The sequence below is a fragment of the Lepisma saccharinum genome, chromosome 1, assembly GCF_977018435.1.
Source record: "Lepisma saccharinum chromosome 1, izLepSacc3.1, whole genome shotgun sequence".
Taxonomy (NCBI): Eukaryota; Metazoa; Arthropoda; class Insecta; order Zygentoma; family Lepismatidae; genus Lepisma; species Lepisma saccharinum.
The window spans coordinates 160,903,551-160,923,940 of NC_139229.1; the positions used below are offsets into that span (position 1 = coordinate 160,903,551).

General features: G+C 38.1%; 2 protein-coding genes across 6 annotated transcripts in view; one reads left to right on the forward strand and one right to left on the reverse strand.

Annotated features, from left to right (window-relative positions):
* Nucleotides 1-20,390, forward strand: part of Idi (Isopentenyl-diphosphate delta isomerase) — a 51,787-nt gene that overhangs the window by 13,514 nt on the left and 17,883 nt on the right. The window lies entirely within an intron of this gene.
* LOC146003155 (uncharacterized) overlaps nucleotides 9,648-20,390 on the reverse strand; it is a 72,209-nt gene continuing 61,466 nt past the window's right edge. For 2 of the 5 annotated variants that reach the window (XM_083141370.1, XM_083141357.1), the window contains one exon: nucleotides 9,648-10,902. In XM_083141370.1, the coding sequence (XP_082997496.1) occupies nucleotides 10,110-10,886 (777 nt within the window). In that variant the 5' untranslated portion in view covers nucleotides 10,887-10,902 and the 3' untranslated portion in view covers nucleotides 9,648-10,109. Of the gene's footprint in view, nucleotides 10,903-15,529; nucleotides 15,617-20,390 lie in introns of those variants that run through there. The other 3 variants (XM_083141350.1, XM_083141342.1, XM_083141363.1) reach the window with 2 other exon arrangements.

Sequence of the window (20,390 nt, forward strand, 5' to 3'; positions counted from 1 at the left end):
TCAAACCATGGTGCAATGTCGCCTGTGCTGGGAACCTCTGATTAAAAATAACTTTTTGAAAAGATGAAATTTTACAGTACTTCTACCAACATCATTAAATAATAATAATATTGATAAATCACTTCCTTAAGTAAAATTGTTACAAACATTGCAATAATTTAAATTTCTAGAATATTTCCCCTCAGTGCAAATTTACAATCTCTTTCATGACACTATTCTATCAGGGCTTCCTCCATGTAATATTATGGTTATCATTATGTACTCAAGAACTCTTGGCTTTGATTTATGTTGGAGACAGAAGAAGAGTCACGAAGTTTTGACCAGGTGGACAGGACCCACGTATTGATAAATTATGGTGGGTTCAGGTATAGTAGAAATTATGAGTCTCAAAAACATGCATCTCCCCCTCTCTCTCTCTCTCTCTCTCTCTCTCTCTCTACTTTCCATTTAATTATTATTTATTTATTTATTTGTAGCATTCTTTCTTTTCATGTGGTATCCCCCCACTCTCTCATTCCATTCATTAAATCTATATATAAATGACTTACGTGAGTGAGTAAGAATGGTTCAACATGACACTTCGGAAGTCTGTACTACTTCCTTCTTCAGGTAAATAAAATGAAAAACTTTAGGTGCCAAACATGGTACCGCATTGTCAAATCGTAAGTTGAGGATTCAGGTTGAGGATAAAAAGGGAAAAAAACTTACTGTGGCGGCATAAAAAACTCCAAAGAAAAAAAAAAGAGTTAAAACAAAAACCACACAACTAAAACAAATAAAAATTGACGACCTATTATAGCCCCCTAGTGACTTCCGTCAGTGTTAGGTAGAACACATGGACTGGGAGAGCTCCTGTGCTGTGCTGAAGGGGAAATTTTCCCTCCGGCATGCCCCTCTAAGATAGTTTACGTCACCATTCCAAGGTGAACTCCCTCTCTTCTTCGACGGCCCTCACAACCTCGGGAGTGACATGAAAACCCCATTTTAGTGTCGGTATTTACCGCTTTATACCACTTTTTAAGAAAAGCGATCCACCCTTCCTTAAGATTACCATCATCTCTGTTAAGCTTGTTCCTTTTTCCGATGCATATAAGTGCAGCTTCATAAACGTCCCTGTTTCATTTTTTCTCCTCTTTCCTAATTACTTCACTTCTCATAATCCTATGTCTGCTCATTATGATATGTTCGGATAGGCCTGTTTTGGGTACCCCTTCCTTAATATCTTTATCATGTTCATCCCATCTAGTGCACATGTTTCTCCCCACCTGCCCAACATATTCATTCCCGCATTCACATTCTATCTGGTATACCCCTTTTTGTTCTTCCGGGTTATCCTTGTTCCCCCTTCCCTTTATACCCGGTGAAATTCTTTTCGATATTTCTAGGCGCCTTCATCCCGCATTTTACGCCGTATTTCCTCATTGTTTTTGCGATCTTTTCATTATCATCTTTTTCTTTTGGATTATTACTTTCATTCACAATAATCTTTCTCGCTTTCCTAGCCATCCTATCTAATTCTCGGATATTATATCCACTCTTCTGACCTACTCTTTTAATCCAGGCGATTTCTCTCTCTTTTTCATTGCCATTATTACACAGTCTTTCGGCTCGGATAAAGAAATTAAGAAAAATGTTCAGTTTAACCCCATTGGTGTGTTCTGATTTTTTGTTGAGGTACAGTTCACCTGTCAGTGGTTTATGAAAAACACAGGTTGTAGCCCTTTTTCAGTTTTGGTAATGCTTAAATCCAAAATATTAATACTCCCGCCTTTTATATTTTCTCTGGTGAAGCTGATTCTTTCATCTTGTTTTCCTAGTTCAACAAAAACTGTGTCCAAATGCATTGCTATCCCCTATAATGAGGATGTCGTCAACGTATCTGCCATAATACATTAAGCCTACCCCCACTTGATCTAAAGCCGCTTTTCCAACATAATGCATGAAAACGTTGACGATGAAACCCGAAATTGGGTTACCCATGGCCAGTCCCACTTTTTGCCGAAAAATCTTACTGTTTACAGAAAAGTAATTATATTCAGTAACAAGAAAAACCAACGGACATACTCCCATGCGACATAATCTCCACCCCATTATCTAAAAGCCATCTCTGGAGACAGTCACCAGCTTTTTCTCAGGGTACGCTCGGGAGTAAATTAACAACATCAAAACTACTAATGGTGTCATTATCCCCCAAAACCAGTCGTTCAATGGACTTTTTGACCTGAACAGAGTTTTTTTACACTAAACTGAGGATTATCCTTGATCTTCGCCAGTCTCTTAACCATTTCTTTGGCCAAACCATAACCCGGATGATCATACATTGGGATAATAGGTCTAAGCAGTACTTCGGGTCTATCTGTTTCTGGGATACCGAAGGATGTTGGAATCTTCCCTTCGACTCCTTTCATAAGTTTCTTTTTTTCGGCTGTTCCTAGGGTGATGCTAGTTTCGATGCCTTTCTTTGTCTCGTTTCTAATCTTATTGATTGGATTCCTTTTAATTTCTTCGAAATCCTTATTCTTAAAACTATTCTCTAATTTCTTATGATACACGTCTTGTTTCATTATCACCATTTTATTTTCCTTATCCGATCTAATCAGGTATAGTTTATTGTCATTGACCCATTTTTTCACTTCTCGCATGCATCCCCTACATTTTCTGTCTTCTTTCTCCCTTTGGTCCTTACTATGGTTCTTATATATCTCTCGATCCTTAAGGTTGGAATGCAAGTGTTCATCTATGATATCACGTATATTTTGAATAGCATTAACCTTATCTTCTCTTTCATCCAGCCCTCCCACAATCTTTTCGGAGGCTATGATGAATTCCTCTATTTCAAATGTTTCGTTTTTAAGTAGTACAGACTTCCGAAACGTTGTGTTGAACCATTCTTACTCTCTCCCGTAAGAAATTTATATATATTTTAATCTGTATTGATAGTGAGTAAAATGTTTAAAAATCATTAAATCTTCCTCTAAATTGATTTTTGTTTTGCATTCTCTCAATTTCTCTAGAATTTCCTCTAATCTGTACATTTCATTCACTTGTATGTTTCTCTTGTTTTTTCCTTTACTTATTCTCCCACCTTCAGCCACTAAATGTATGCCCTTCACCTGACTATTCTCTTGCTCTGCAGCATGTGGATATTGGATAGCGACAACTTTGTTGTACAACTTTAATCAAGAAAAGTGCAGTAGCGAAGCCTCATAAGAGGCCTGGAGGCCGGGCCTACCCTAATATATTTTGCTATTACGGATTATTTTATTACTTATAATTTCATTAAATGACGCCTTAATAGAAGAAATCTGAAATTCTAGGCCTTGCAATAATTTTCACTAATTTCCATCCCTCTATCATGTTAGCTAGTCTACCTGGAATGACTGACAGCAGCCAAGGAAAACGAGGAAATGTGTGAAGCAGTTGGTGTATGATTTCCATCTTTTGAAGAAGCAATGGATAGGCGAGCCCAATTACAATGAATTCCAATCAATTTTGTAAAGTGTTTATTGATTTGGTTTATTTTATGTCGCTTTTGTGCCATTTTGACTAGTTGCAAAGATGATGAGTGATGATATGATGAATTTGATGAGGGAGCACTCACAAAGAACCATGCCCAGGCTAGGACTCAAACCCAGGATCCCTGGGGAATATGTTTTTCAAAAGAAACTGATAGATCCTATTCATCAAATGATTTCTAAGATGTGCAAAATTGGCTATATATTTACCCATACTTTTATTTATATTATATATTTTGATATATTATTTCACAAATTTTATGTGCATAAATAAGTTGAGTTCTTCACTTTCCCTATACGTATAATTTAAAGGTATGATAATGTGCCTAATAATTACATATGGTGAGATTAAAGCAATGTGGTATCTTTTAATTTATAGGAGCTATATCTTTAACATGTGAAACTCTGCTCTTTCTGTAAAAAATTACACCCCCCCCCCTCCCCACATGCACACATATATATAGGTTTTCCATGCATACAATATCACAAATTTTGCTTTAGTTTATTTGTAAGTAGTTGTTTTTTGTGCAAATTTCATTACATATTTTGCTTCAGGTGCAAGAAGAGAACAAAAATCAGACTTCTCAGTTTCATGAGTTTGAGTGTTTCTCTTGTCCTAATTCAAGGCACAGTTGCATTGCAGCATCTATCTCATGGCGTTGCGTGAGGTTCACATACGGGTGCGTGCAATAAAATGTTTATACTGAATGCAGATTTACTACTCTCCCTTTTAACTTCGTCTTCAATTGAAAAAATGAGAATAACAGTTCAACTTTTTCTCAACAATTTCCCCCAAAAATCACGCTATATTTGAAGTAATACACTATTTTTTTATACAACTAACGCCGTTTTAATTAAGATATTTATAATTAGTAATGTCTAGTCCAAAGATGCTAGTATAACAAGCAATCTCAGGTATGTACAACGGAAGACTACCACACTTCGCAATCTTCCTTAATTACAAGGACCATAATGTTAACCAACGACCTGCATTCAGCATTGAAAGCATGTGCATCAGAAAGCACGTGGGACAGAAAGAATTTATTATGTGTATGTAAGATATTTGGGTATTATACAGAATGATAACTCTGTTGCCAGCTTATGATTGAAGTATTAGTCAATGTGACATTGTTCATATTCCTTCTTCCTGTGGTGCACACTTCGAGAAACAATTAATTTAAAGCGTACAATAACATCTATTCATAATCATCATTAACATATTTACTATCCTTGAACTTATGCATTGCAAGAAATGAATTGTTCAAGAGGCAGTCTTTTGGAAGCGAATAGCTTGTATATGTGCAAATGGTAACAAACGCCCAGGATGTGTCGTTTGCCCATCCATGCATTTGGATGAATTGATAAATTACATGTACTGTGGGATGAAAGAAGATTAACTGTAATAATTCTCTTTTAGATATATTTAGATATATATTTTTAATGTATCTATTGCGAAGAAGACTGCTTGCTGATTTGCCCAAACTAGTGGCTAAAGAACACACACTAGACATGCACTTTCATTTGCTTAAAATTTGTCAGGTTTAGCTTACTTCTCGCTAAAGTTTGCAACTATGTAGCGCAGACCTTTTCGAGTCCCCCTAGACATGCCTTGTATATGCTGCACTCTGGTGCCGAATGAAAGTAGTATTGCCGCTTGCATCACTGTTCACACAGCAAAGTGAACATCTTCGGAGTATAGTAGCCAGCAGCCCCTTAGCTGTTAGTTTTATGCAACACACACAGCAATTGTGTTCAAATCCATCCCTTGAACACCGTGGGAGTCAATGTTACCAACTATCTAGAAAAGTTATCAGACATGAAAGAAGTCGTGTCAGAGTAAATTGTGTGTATATATACTCGCACATCAAAGTATTTTTTCGAATAAATATATGTGAGTGTGCATTTAATACGAGGGCTGCTGGAAACGTTTCTGCAATTAATATGAAAAAAAAAAAAACATGAGAAATTCTGGGAATGGCTTTATTGTTTTTCAAAGTATTCACCCTTAAGTTCGATACACCCTTACATACGCTCAAACCAATTTTGAAAGCATTTTTTCCACTCTGAAGCTGATACCTCAGAAACCGCTGTTCAGAATGAGTCAACAGCTGCTTCATGTGACAAATCGCTCACCACGCATCTAATTTTTCATGTGTGGGAACAAAAAGAAGTCATTAGGTGATAAATCAGGTGAGTACGAATTAATGACAATGAGTCATTAATTCAACATTTTTACTGGACAAAAAATCAACAGTTTGGTGTGCTGAGTGGGAATTGGAGTTGTCGTGGTGAAGAATAATGTGACAATTTGGGTGTGTTTTATCAGTGACGTGCACTGAGGAGTAGCTAGTCTAGCAGAGATAGATCAATCAATGTCACATCTCTAATTATTTTCAAATCACAATATTTATTATCTTGAAGCCTCAGTTCATATGCAACATTTCTTTCCACGCGCTTCTCGTCCCTCGATGTGATCAGCTGGCAAGGCTGAATACCCTAGCTGGCTCTTCTTCCGCCTTACCAGTTCCAGGTATAGACAACTGCCTGAAGCGAAAGGGAAGATTTCTGCCTGTAACTCCCTTGCCCTCTCACCCCCCGCTCCCATGGTTGAAAGCCCCTGGTTTCAGGTCGTCCAGTCTATCTCCTATAGGACAGATAGGGGATTGGTTTCCCTTCGATTCCTTTGTAAATCCTCTAAAGAACTCAGGGGAAAATTTTCTGCAGTACTTATGTTCTCTGTATTTACACAACCTTTTAAACGTTGTACAATATGTATGTATAATATGGGATGTAGTTTTATTTGTATATGAATGGGAACGTACTTGTATTATGTGCAGACAAAAATGTTATGGTTTCTTTTCTTTTTTTTCAAATATGGAATATATAATGATTAAATAACAAATATTTGCTCACGCTCTCTCTCGCTCTAGTAGTGTTTTATTTAAATATTCTAATAATTTGGCCTCCAATAAAAAAAATGGGTAAGTTAAACAGTCATGAATACGGATGTATTAATTTGGGCTAGAAAACGTGCATTCTAATTGTTGTTGTTGGTTTGGTTTATTTTACTTCACCTTTCTGCCACATTTGGTTATCGCGAAAATGAGGATGAGTGATGATATAATGAAATTGATGAAGGGACCTCACAAAGAACAAATCAGGCCGGGATTCGAACCCGTGACGAGCGCGCATTCTTGTTCCTATGTGTTGTACTCTGCAGTGAATAATGAAATAATTTGGAATGTAAAGTGTATCCCAGAACTACAAAAAGCCAAATGAATATTGTTGAAGAAACTACAAAAAAGTGTGTTTTGTTACCTGTTCATCCCCTCTAATATATTTAATTTTTGCCACCTTCCATCACTTTTTCTAGCTGTATAGATTTAATCGCGATAAGTAGCTAATGAGCTTATGGAAGTCACGAGGGACAATCATAAACAGAGAACTCTGGACTCCTGATTTCACAGTGCCCTGCAGATGCACGGGAGGAAATTATTTGTGTTTTCTTTTTCCTTTCTTTAACGTTGCTTTTCCATCCCTTTACCTAACTTCTGCCATGACGATGAACGTTGATTACTTTAAACGGATGAAAAGTGGTTACAAAGAACACTCATGCACAGGCCAGGGCTCGAGCCCGGATCCTTCAGTAATGAGATCGTGAGATGAAGAAATTAGGGAAATCAAGCAATGCAATTTTTTTTGGAAAAACGTTAATCATATGCAAATATGGTGTTTCAAAAATCCAATTGAATTTTACGTACCACTGAGTAAATACGCAGTTTGCTTTACCGATACCCAAGTATCCGAATAGTTAGAGCTTTCCACTCATCCTTGTTGTCGACCGACCTCCGTGGGGGAGTGCAAGGGCCCCGGATCGGTACCAGGTGGACGCACATAGTGGTTTGGATCCCACTTTAAACTGTGGGTCCGGTCTCGATTAGCTTTTATGTACATAAATCAACCAACCGCAGGGTAGTGGTTATCACTGCATGCTATGACACCAGGAGTTCCGGGTTCGAACCCCTACCTCGGCATGTGTTTGTCTCTTAATTAATTGTATTGTACCATCTTCGCGATTAACCAAATGTGACAGCGACGCTAAGTAGCATAAATCAAATCATTAATTGATTGTTTATTTTGGTGTGTTTTACTTCGCTTTTCCTACACTTTTGGCTAATCGTGCAGATGGTACGATAAAATTGATGAAGGGACAAACACAAATAACACCCATGCCCAGGTCGGGGTTCGAACCCGGGATCTCTGGCTTAATAGTCAAATCAACATGTTTTGGATTTTCGAAAGAGGATGGGATTAACACATGCTTCTTTTCACTACTTCTTCCTCATTTTGCAATCCTTTCCTTTCTTTGACGTTCTATTTTTAGGAATTCTTAGCCGTAAAGGGGAGGGGGGGATTATGACCCACACCAACCTCCCTTGGGCAAGCCACTGATTGCTACCCCAAGTGTCGACATCACCGCACGTCACTGTGTTTTATGCAAGTCATTGATGACCTTTGGCAAACAAATTGTTGTATACCACTCAGCATTTACAGTCCTTCGATTTTCTAAAGCTATTGTTGCCACATGTCCGGTATAACCGAAAAAACAAACAATCATTTGCTTGGCAGCACTCCTCGAACGAACAACTTTTGTTGGTATCGGCTCACATTGAAACACCCAAACAGTAAATTGCTGTTTAGTTTTGGGTTCGTATGAATAGATCCAAGTTTCGTCCCCTGTAATGATGTAGTACACATAATTTGACTTGCCTTGATTGAATTTTTTGAGCATATCTTTACACAAATTTACACAAGCCGGTTTTTGAGCTTCAGTCAAGTTGTGTGGGATCCAACAGCTTCAAAGTTTCCTTACGTTCAGATGACCATGAAAAATCGTATGTATTGCTTTCATGTCAATGTTCAAGGATGCCTGAATCTCACGGTATGTCACATGCTGATCTCTCTCAATCCTTTCACGCACAGCATCAACATTACTGGCAGCAACAGACGTGGATGGATGACCTTCACGAAATTCATCACTGAGAAATGTGCAACCATGCTGGAATTCGAAAAACCAATTGTACATAGTCTTTTTGGATGGTGCTTCATCCCCAAAAGCCAAATGAAGTCATTCGATGCATTGTTTCTGTGTTAAACTATACTGCTGGACAATGAAAACCGGACACTTTAATATTTGACATCTGAATTGCAATAACAGCTCGCAGGTATATTCCAGAATGTTCGGCAGATCATGTAGTACCATATGCACCATTCATAGGCTCGGACTTTGTTTATGCATTCGTACTTAATTCAGTTTCTGCAACATTTAGTTAGCCCTTGTACCAGAGCTTTTATCGACCCATTGCGTTATCACAAAAAATGCAAGTGTCCGGTTTTTCTTGTCCAGCAGTATACATTTGAAATAATAAAAAAATCATTGCCCAAAAGTGTTCACAAGACATTTCCATTTCTCACACGAAACTACTTCTTCAAACTGCTGTGAGAAATAAACGAATAGGCTTAAACAAACAATCAAAGATAATTTAAACATAAAAAAGGTCTATTCTTCCGATTTTTATAATAGCGGAACACTAGTGCTACTGTTGGAGGTAGTTTGCAGAAACTTTTCCAGCAACCCTCGTATGTACGTAATTTTAAACATATACATGTGTGTTCACGTGCTCCTACGAACATTATCAGGTGACGTGCCTGCATATATCTAACCTCAGCACTTGAAGTCGAAAATGTAGGTGGGGGGGGATGTTTGGTGGAGGCTTGGGGTTAGCTAGGAGGATGCTCCTATGGTTTAACATGGTTCGATGCCATCCCCCTGCTTCTCCCATTTCAATCACTGTCCTTCTATATATGCATGTGTGTGTGTTATATACTTGGTTTAGACACAAAAAAATTAAAATTAAGTGGCCCCTACCTGGTGGCCACCCAATCATTAACAACTTAATAATTCTGCATGATTTACCATACTGAAAACAAGGACCCAAACTACAAAATTAGCTGTTACCTTTAAATATAGAAGCATAAATGTAGTGTAGACATGATTAGTGTGATTGCTTCCTAACAATTAGAACTGAAATAAACATCAGAGTTTTAGATGGTTTATTCAACATTTAATCATGAACGTAATAGTTAAATGTAGCAGTTAGCAATTAGTGTAGTAGCAAAATCAATTCAATCATACAAAAGACTAGGCTACTGAAGATTTACAAGACTATTGAATCACAATCTAAAATTACACTCTTAGGAGACATGTGCTACCAAGTATTAGAAATCAAATGCACAGTAGTAGTAAACCTCCATGGAAAGAAACATACTTCCTCCTCCCCCCACTCATTCACATATTCAACTCTGTTCAAGGTTCAAGCAAACCTACCAAAACTGTACTCTTTTTAATTATCCTTAAATCTATCCCACATTTGCATATCATGGTTGAATACATAAATGTGTATGACAAGAGAATAAATAATACTGATTCCTTTTAAAAAAAACAGCTTATATTGCTTCAAGTAGCTAGCCCTACAAGCAGATTTTTACAATTCCTTGCAGACAAATTATGACCTTGCTAATACATCAATTTGCTTAGCAGTGAGACAATAGTTTATCAATTATTAAGTTCACCGAAAAAGCACTTTGTCTTAAACCAACAGATGTTGTTGCCAGTGTATTTAAAGCATCCTCCTCTTGATGAGCATCTATATAGTTTTGTGCTAATTTCAGATTATCTGAGAAATTATTCATTTGACTGATCAGATTTACAGCAAATTTGTCATTTATAACAATGTTACTAGGCAGAGCCTTGGGGACACCAGGTGCTGAAAACTTGCTAACAAAATCCTGCAGCATGGCAATAGCAGGAATCAAGTCATCCGAAAGAGGTGATGGATTTTGTTCTGGTGCCTCACCTATTTCCTCTTCCAGTAGATTGTTACATCCATTCACAGTAACGTCTTGGGGGACACTCTCACAATTCTGGCCTCCAGAGGTAGCTGAGAGAGAGGCAATAAAATTATCTACGTACACTTCTAACATATGGTTGGATTCTTTGCTGACAGTTGAAACACTTTCATGTTCAACTGTAATAGCATTGCTCATTGCAGATGCCTCACTATGGGCAGAGAAATTGCTGTCATTTCTAGGCGAGGTGAAGATAACAGTACTTGCTTCAGAAATATCTGAGCCATCATTACTGTATGTGTCCACGTCTTTCATACCATCTCCTTCATTCTGTACATCTTTGTTAACACATTCCTCTGGTCCCTTTCTATTAGTCTTGTCATGGAACTCCTCATGCTCAATGCTTTCCATCAAAGGAACAGATGCATTCCTACTTGAGTGCCTTCTCTTTTTGTATGGCATCTTTCCTTAAAGCCAGCTGTAAAAAATGCAAGTGGTGATTTAGAAGTTTATGAATGTTAGAGCTCCATATCTATCTTACAGAAACACAGGCATAGCATTAAACCAGGATTTATTCCACTGACGCACATAAACCAGTATCACAAAAGTGTTATAAACATTATGTTCTTTTCCTCTTATCAAGAAAGATTCTACAGATGTGAAAGAGATTAAAAGAATGAATAATTAATACAAGAATAATTGAATTAACTTGAAGTTTAAGAAATATCTAGGGAGAGAGAGAAGTTAAAAAAGACAAGTAAACAAAACAAAGTAAAAGACAAAATGTTCAAATTCCAAAATATGTACAAAATCATGTTTAAACTTGTAATCTTTATAATTTTTGTTTTTAATATACAGCCTTTTTTTTCCAGCCAACAAAAACTAAATCTATAGCATTTATACAGAGAATATATATATGAGAAACACTATTCATAGCAATGGCAGGCAGCTCATGGTTCGGAAGGTTGGTGGGTGCAGTGAAAAAATTAAAATTTTATACACATAGTGTGTATGTGTGATTGTATATTGTATGAGCATACAAGATTGATTGATTGGTTTGTATTATTTTTCTTCGCTTTTCTGCCACTTTTAGCTAATTGCAAAGATGAAGATGACTGGTGATATGATATGAAGGGACACTCGCAAAGAATGTCCATGCCAAGTCCGGAATTCGAACCCTGGCATTGTAGCATGCTACGCTAACCACTCCACCACAGAGACTAGTATTATTATTATTATTCATACAAGAATTTAGCAGAAACAAATTCTCCCCTTCTAATGACACCAGGTCTCAAATCCCATTGCCTAGCACATAGAAACCAGAATGGGAAATTCCCCATTCAAATCCCACCCTGGTTATGATGCCATTATACAGTGCCTTTTACGGCTGAGGTGATTGTGAAGCAGTGGCTAGTGCACCAGGAAGTAAGAGTGTATCTGCCAGCATTTAGACAGATAGCTGTACACTGACCTTGTCACTAGATGCATGAGTGCTTCAGTATCCAGATAGCTGGTGTTCAATTTGCACGTGTTTGTTAAGTGTTAAGGTGTTAACAATTGTTTTGTTTTAGTTTACGTATTACTGGTGCTTTTCTGTAGTCTAATAATGTCCTGATATACATACAATTTAAAACAACACATTTTTATGTACGTCTTATGTCAATACGAATTCTTGTAGGGCAGTGGCGACTCATGGCTTTTTTTTAGATGTAGGGAGTTATGTTAAACAGACCAAGGGAAGACATTCAATTAAACGGGCACTTGTATCACTTGCATTTAGCTGCCACTGTACCCATTTTGAGTAGACTATATTGGTTCGAATACAGATAAACGTATTATGTATATATGCTTATCTGTGGTTCGACGTTTGTGGAGTCCTTCCAAGCATGTCGGTGTGTGTTTTGCCAATCCCGTGGTAAGAATATTGCTTCTTCAACTCTTAAATTATGCTAAATTATCTTAAATTTCGCCCATCAAATCAATTACAATGGTTCAAGCAACCAATTGAATGGATTCGGTATAGTGCTTGAAAAAGTGGAGCAAATTCGACGATTGGTAGCGGCAGCTTGTGTTTCATTTGTGACCTCCAACCTTCTACGATGTTCACTTGCTAAATCGGGGAGGATAAAGGAAAGATGAAAACAAGAAGATATACTGGGATCTGATTGTAAACACTTCTCCTTCGGTCGGCATACTTCCTTTTGTTCAAAACAAGTCTGTTGAAGAAGTACAAATTAGATATAACTTTAAAAAATATATTCCCTCGAAGTATCTTCCATTGAATTTGATTTATCTTTCTCCCAGGCATGCGCGTTTAGAGCACTTTGCCAAACACAGAGTGCTAGGTGCCAGCGAAGTTCAAATTATGCTAGGTTTAGAACCATTATGCTAGGGTTGGCATCACTGAATGAGGAAACACTCGATGCTTCCTCGCTGGCCATTTAACTGAGTAACCCCCTCCCTTCCACACCCCTTGTCCATCCTGCTGAAGGTGGAACTTAGAGCTTCCTCAGCAGCAGGATGACTGTCCCCTTTTGGGCGGCAGCTGGAACAAGCGAGTGATAGCAAACAGTAGCGAACCTAGTAAAATGTATGCACATTGCACTCAGAATTTTATAACATGCATTAAATTCCTAAAAAAGTAGAAAACTGGAAATAAGTGTAAATGAACTGCAGGAAGTTTCTCACTTCCTACATGGAGGAATCACCCCTGTTCTAGGGAAGTTAGAATGCACTTTGCAGCAGAATTCACAGATGTTCCTGTTTCACAAAGAGACAGTGTTCGAAAACTTGTGAACAAACTTAGTTGAAAAAGAAGTGAAGGGTAAATCAGCATGTGCTTATTGAGAAGAAAGTAGACGATGCTGAAGCACGATTGGAACATACTCCTCAAAAATCCCCCCAGTGCCTTGCACAAGAAAGAAACATGACCATGATATCTGCGTGGTGAGCTATCAAGCTTCTAAACCTGAAGTCATTCATTAGAAGAATTGAAAGGAAATATCAGGAGACAAATTGAAGAAATTTTGGAAGAGAAACTGATATGTGTCAGTGAAACTTTCCTTAAATAATGTTGTAAATGTTTACAAGTAGGACAACATTTCCAACACCTCTTGTAACAAGATAAGTGATAATTTTAATTGTAACTGTCAATGTAATTGTGCAAGCTTATTTCATTGCATAGTTAGAGGTTCCAGTTACGCAGATGTTGCATCCAGTTTGCTGGCAAATGCGCTCTTTCCAGTGCAATAGCTTCTCGGCGGTGAAAGGCACTGTATATCGACGAGCAAAATATTTATTTCTAGAAACTGGTGGCTAGTTGGTTTTCTATGGGAGAGGGCCACCTTGACCCCTATTTAGCGCCACTACTGTTTTTCCAGTTTCCCTACAATATATTAGAAACTTGTTTATATCTTTGAGCCACTGTACGCATGTAACTGTCATGTGGAAGATGCGGGTTTCATCCTCAAATAAAAAGGTAAACTGGATGCAAAGTGAAAAAATTGCTATATGAAAGTTTTGATTATATTATTTGTAAATGAGCAGCAGAAATTCCGACAACATGAAAAATGTCAATAATCAACTTCCGTCACACACTATAAAAAAGTACTTAAAGTGATAGAAATATATCTAAAACTACGAAACAGCTGTTGGTCTGCACTACACTAAAATATTCAGCAAAGAAACCAAAGCATTCAGAAAATATCATACCATGCTCCATAATTTGAAACTTTTATTTTTTTTACATTGAAAGTAGTCTATACTTTATCTAGCTACGAGGGTCACTATTTATATTTTGAGCCTAACAATGAAAAAACAGGAATTTGGCATTGAAAACTGCTTTATTGTTTTTCGAAGTATTCTCCTTTATGGTCAATACACTTTTGCATTCGTTCGAACCATTTGTCAAAGCAGTTTTTCCAATCTTCTTGAGACACCTCCATAATATGGTTTTGGAACGCATCAACGGCGTCTTCTGCCGACGAAAATCGTTGTCCACGCAAATTTATTCTTGACATTCGGGAACAAGAAGTCATTGGGTGCCAAATCAGGACTGTACGGTGGATGATCCATCAATTCGATTTTTTGACTGTTCATAAAGTCGGTTGTTAGATGAGATGTGTGACAGCTGGCATTGTCTTGATGAAGAATGATCCGACGGCGTTTGTTTGTTTTCCGTATTTGACCGAAGACATCTGGCAAACAAATTGTTGTGTACCATTCAGTTGACCGTTCTACGTCCCTCTAAAGGCACAGTTGCCACATGACCAGTTTTCCCGAAAAAACAGGCGACCATTTGTTTCGATGTGCTTCGAGCGCGAACAACTTTTGTTGGATTGGGTTCATCTTGAAGCACCCATACAGTCGACTGCTGTTTACGTTCCGGCTCATATGCATATATCCATGATTCGTCACCTGTTACAATCTTATATACATCTTTTGAAGCACCACGATTGTATTTATTGAGCATTTGTTTGCACCAATTGCGAGCATCTTTTTGAGTTTTTGTCAAATTGTGTGGGATCCAACGAGAACATACCTTTCTCACAGCTAAATGATCATGTAATATTTTATATATGCTGGTGGAACTAATGCCTATGGTTGCCTCAATCTCACAGTATGTCACATGACGATCTTGCAGTATTAGGTTTTGCACAGCATCAATGTTTCTTGAACAACAACTGATTTTGGACGACCTTCGCGAATCTCGTCGGTGAGCGAATGGCGGCCACGATTAAATTCGTTATACCATCGTTTCACAGTGGCAAAGGATGGGGCTTCATCGCCAAATGTGGAAGTAAGTTGATCGATGCACTCTTGTCTTGATAATCCACGTTGAAAATCGTAAAAAATCATCGCACGAAAATGTTCACGAGTTAATTCCATTTTATTGTTGTCGCGCAATCTCCAAGGCAACATAAACAACACAAATGAAGCTATTGACAAAACATTTGAAGTACGTTATGGTCAATAATGCCAGACGATTCCATGCAAACGTCAAATCGCACCTAACTTCAATCAGTGTTGCCAAGGCTCAAAATATAAATAGTGACCCTCGTATTTCCATCCACTTCTATTGTGTATATTTTATGTCAATTTTCTACCTCATGGTCCAGTCATGATGATGACGATGAACAGATGAAATGGATGAACCAGATAAACACAATGATACATCCATGCCTTCACCAGGATTCAAAGCTTGCAGCTCAAGCATCATAGCATTTGATGCTGCCCAACCCATCATGGAGCAGGCTGTTACTTAGCTTTCTCATGTTGTATCAAACGATAAATGCAGATGTACTGTCCAGAAGACAAGAATATGGTCGCTTTGACATGTGTATTTCATGTGCTGCTGTTCAGAGGTTGGCAACTCTGGAGGAGAGATGGAGATTTCCATCCTGTACATAGGCACACAACAACAGAAAATGTTGAGGAAGAAATTTCCGTCATCATTACATTATGTAATTATTATTATTATTCCTTACAAAATAAGTTTAATAATTATATACAAGTTCAGAAATATGTGGTGGTTGCACAACTTTGCTACTTAAGGAGCAGCTGCCACTGATTCGTAGCTTATTTGTGAGCCTTTTATAGATGGGACAATAGAATTTTGAATTTTGTAGTGACCAAATTTTTAACATGCAGCCTTCCATGAGGTTGTGGCAGTTAAGAGTACAGCCACAAAATCCAGATATTACACTATGGTTATTCCTGATATCTGAATATTCAGATAAGCTGTGTATGCAGATCGCCAGTGATCAGATGCTATATTTTGAAAGTAGCTACAGCTACAGGTACTTTTTCAAAAATGTAGCTCTGCTACAGCTACATTTACCAAAAAGTAACTTGCTATGCTACTCCTGTTTGCTACTCGCCACTTCGCTAATTTTGCTCTACTTCTGCATAAAAAAACTTGAAACAACAATATGGAAATTCAAGAGCAGCCCCAAGTATAATACCTAGTCATATCATAAATTCTGTTACAAAGTTACAGGTCTTGCCAACATAGAGCACCAATCACTGTTCAAAATGGCCACCTCTGGCCTTCACACAGGCCTGAAGTCTCTGAGGCCAGTCACGGTCTCGAGGGGAATGTCCGCCACTGCCTTCACAAGACAACGCTTGAGACTAGCAAGGTTTGGATGCCTCTTCCTACAGACGATGCCCTCCAAAACGGACCACAACCTGTAGTCCAATGGGCTGAGATCTGGGCTGCTGGAGGGCCAATCAGCCAGAGCAATGAAATCGGGCACATTTATCTTAAGCCACTCCTGTGTGTTCTTTGCCTTGTGGGACAGTGCTGAGTCCTGCTGGAAGCTCCACGGCTCATTGTTGAACATGGTGGGGGTCAACGATTTCACAAGTGGTTCCAACACTGTCGCTTGATACACTTTTGCACATGTTTTCACACCATGTTCACAGAAATGGAGGTCAGTTGTGCCATCGTGCCAAACCCCCACCAAACTATCTCTGAGGCGGGATGATGGCCTCTAAGGATCCGTGGGGTGTTTTCACGAGCTTCCTGGGATGTCAAGACATAAACACGATCGTTTTGACGATTGTAAGACTCTTCAATCGTGAAGATTTTTTCGTCCATGAAAAGGATCCTCCTGTGGCCACCATTTGCATAATGCTGAAGGAGTCTTTTTGTTTTCTGCTCCCTCTAGACCTTAAGCTGTGGAGTGAGGAAGTGACCGGTACTTCGCCGATAAGCGCGGAGTCCTAGGTCACTTCGGGGCACAAGCGACATCGACATTTTCGAAATGTTCAGCTCTCACTGCTTGTTTCCTGACAGGATTTCGTTAAAACCACGCCGCCACTGCATTCACGAGCTTCTGGCTCCTTACACTGCGAGGTCTACCTTTCCTGGGGCAGTCCTCAATTGTACCTGTGTGACAGTATCTGCTGATGGTCCAATGCATGAACATCCTGCTGATATTCAGCTTTTTCAGGGTGTTGAAAATGTCCGATGGTGATTTGACAACTTTGTGCAGTGCGATTACTGCCACACGTTTCTCGTATACACACCACTTCATTCGACTCGCAGTGAAATTCACCTTTCTGCTACCACAGGCAAACACACAATGATACTGGTTGTTGTTTGATCGAACATTGCAGGGTTACCTTGCCAACCAGTGTTGCCATCCCTGTCTAAACTTTGTAACAGAATTAATGATATGACTAGGTCATTGTACTTTCTGGAAAACAGATTCTGTTCTTTATTATCATGATTCCCATCATTCAATAATTTTGATAGCAGTGTTACTTCAGTTAATTACTTTTACTATAGCGTTTGAAAATAATGTCCCATGTAAGTGGCATATCAATTGAAATTTGATACATAAGTAATGCAATTAGAGTGTTACCCTAATTAATGATTACAACTATACACAAATAAAATGTGGTAGTATTTATAGTATGAGCATATTTTTATGAACCTCCTGCAAAAGTAAGCATTATTGTCGATTTTGTTTTGGTGCTGTTGCAACATTTAGAATTTACCTCAAAATGCTGAGAAGAAACATTGTAACAAAATCTTTGCTACAACTACAGGAATTTTGTAGCTTCGCTACAGCTATGGCTACAAATTTTGTAGCTAGCTATAGTAGGCTAGTGATGCTTCAACTATAACTTCACAAGTTTAAAAACAAGACGCTGCAAATAGCTGTTGCGCAGCTCAAACCACATTTCCCCAATCCATTCTTCGCAGCGACATTGGTTCGCAGTGTTGCAACCTGGAGGGATCGGAATGGTCTGAGGATTTTCAACAAAATTTGTATTCGCTTTTTCCTGGGCTGTTTTCTACCTGTCGATGTACAGAACTTCAGCTCACCTTTCGCCAACTACTATTTTCCTTCTTTTAAAACTAGAACTCCCCGATGGCGCAGTGGTAGTGTCGTCCCTTTGTAATCAAGGTATCCCGGGTTCGATTCCCGGTGGAGGCACATAGTGGTTCGGATCCCACTTTAAACTGTACGTCCAGTCCCGAATAGCCTTACTGTGCAAAAAGTGGACTTAAAACAACATATCAATCCAATCCAATTCTTTTAAAACTTGAGAAACCATCCATTTAGATACTCCTTCTGATTTTGCAAATATGTTGCAACATTGTAAATAATTTCTCTGGCCTGTCCTCTAAGGGGCTTTCCAGAGCAGATTGTGGATTTCGTTGGACCCGGCATGATTTGATTTTTGCATTTCAAAAATATGCAGCCAAGAGTAAAGAGCAAGAATATTTCAGTGCTTTAAAAAAGAACACAGGAAAGCATGTTATCAGATTGCCTTCTCGTAGTGATTGTTGTTCGATAAACAAAAGAACCCCCACTGCACTTGGCTTTAAAAAAAATCAGGCCACTGTTCGATGTCGCATTCAGAAAATGAAGTAATTCACCCAGTAGTTTCTCTTCGTTATAAATGTTAACGTGTGTGCGTAATACTACAGTTTACGATCCGTGCACCGCACGCATTTTCAAAGACCGGATAAATCAAATGAACCACTGATATGAGCCAGCACCGACATTCTACACAGTAAAAATAGTTTGTCATATTTGTTTTAGCTTAATTTTGCTGAGTTGGCACCACTCGTAGTCTCAAGGCCAGATCAGTACGTAGAAGAGTGGTGGGGAGGATGACGTAATTGGAAGTGCTCCGCAGCGATCTGCGCATATCGGGACTTCACTTGTCAGACTATAGCATGCTTCTTCCAACCACTGCAGACCGCTATTTATTTTTTAAAGTTCAAAGAATTGAGTTTGAAATTAAAAATGTACTTACTAAATAAAGCATCATGATATCAAACTGAAAATGTTATACATTCAAAACTGTATCTCCTTTATGCTTTCTTGTTAGTGGAAAACTTTCTGCATTTAAACTGAACTTATTAATGCAGAGGTCTCCTTTGAGATTTTGCAAATGAAAGGCAAACAATTAAAAAAATATATGCTGAGATCCGTAAAACAGGCAGATTGGATGAGAAATTTGCAGAGAATCCATCATTAGAAATACATGACGATGAATAAAAGAATATGGAGAGCCTGTAAAACAAAGGAAAAAATTGTCTCGATAATGCATGCATTTGATATTTCAGGATATGGTAATCCAAATATCCAGATAATACTAGAATATCCACTATCTGGATAGAAAATTATCTGATATCCATTCAAATTATATGAAAGTCAAAATGTAGGACATGTCCGGGAAATAGAGAATGTCTGGTAACGTTAATCTTACACCACGCAAAACTGTATTACATGCACAGGCAACAAGCATGGCACACATGCATACATTTTTGTGAATCTTTTATTGACTTTCAACAGCAACATTGTTATTATTTACTGCATTCCTATTGGAACTTCGGCTAAATAATCATACTAGTTGCTTCATATTTATCAAACCATTACTGTCAGATGGTTGCACAGAAACCAGTTTTCTTTCATACAATTGTGCATGTGGCTTTTTGCAGTGGAATTACATGCACAAGATAGCACAGTTCGTTGTAAGTCACCTTATCCCAGGGTTTGAAAAACATTTTTTTTTAAAAAAAAAAAGAAAAAAAAAACATGGTATAATCGGGTTTTGTCGAGCTGTTATAAATAAAATGTGAATACCTACCCACTGTACTTCACCGCCTGGCACACCAACTAGCAGACCAGAACAAACTGCTAAACCGTAGTAATTTTTATTTTTATCCTTTATTCTCTTACGATTTCCTGGTTACCTCTGGGTCTCTGTATAGCAAGTTTATATGTTTGAATTGATATTAGCAAATGTTGCAATAATGGATACATTACGATATAAGATACATTATGACTTATGTCAGAAGCATCAAGAGATCAATTGCAGATGTGTACTATTATCTTCAATCACAAGCATCATAATAAAATAGCGATAGCATAGATAGTATTCCCCGATAGTAATTTTTTTTCAAGAAATACGCTGTTACGTAGAACGTAATAGTTGTGT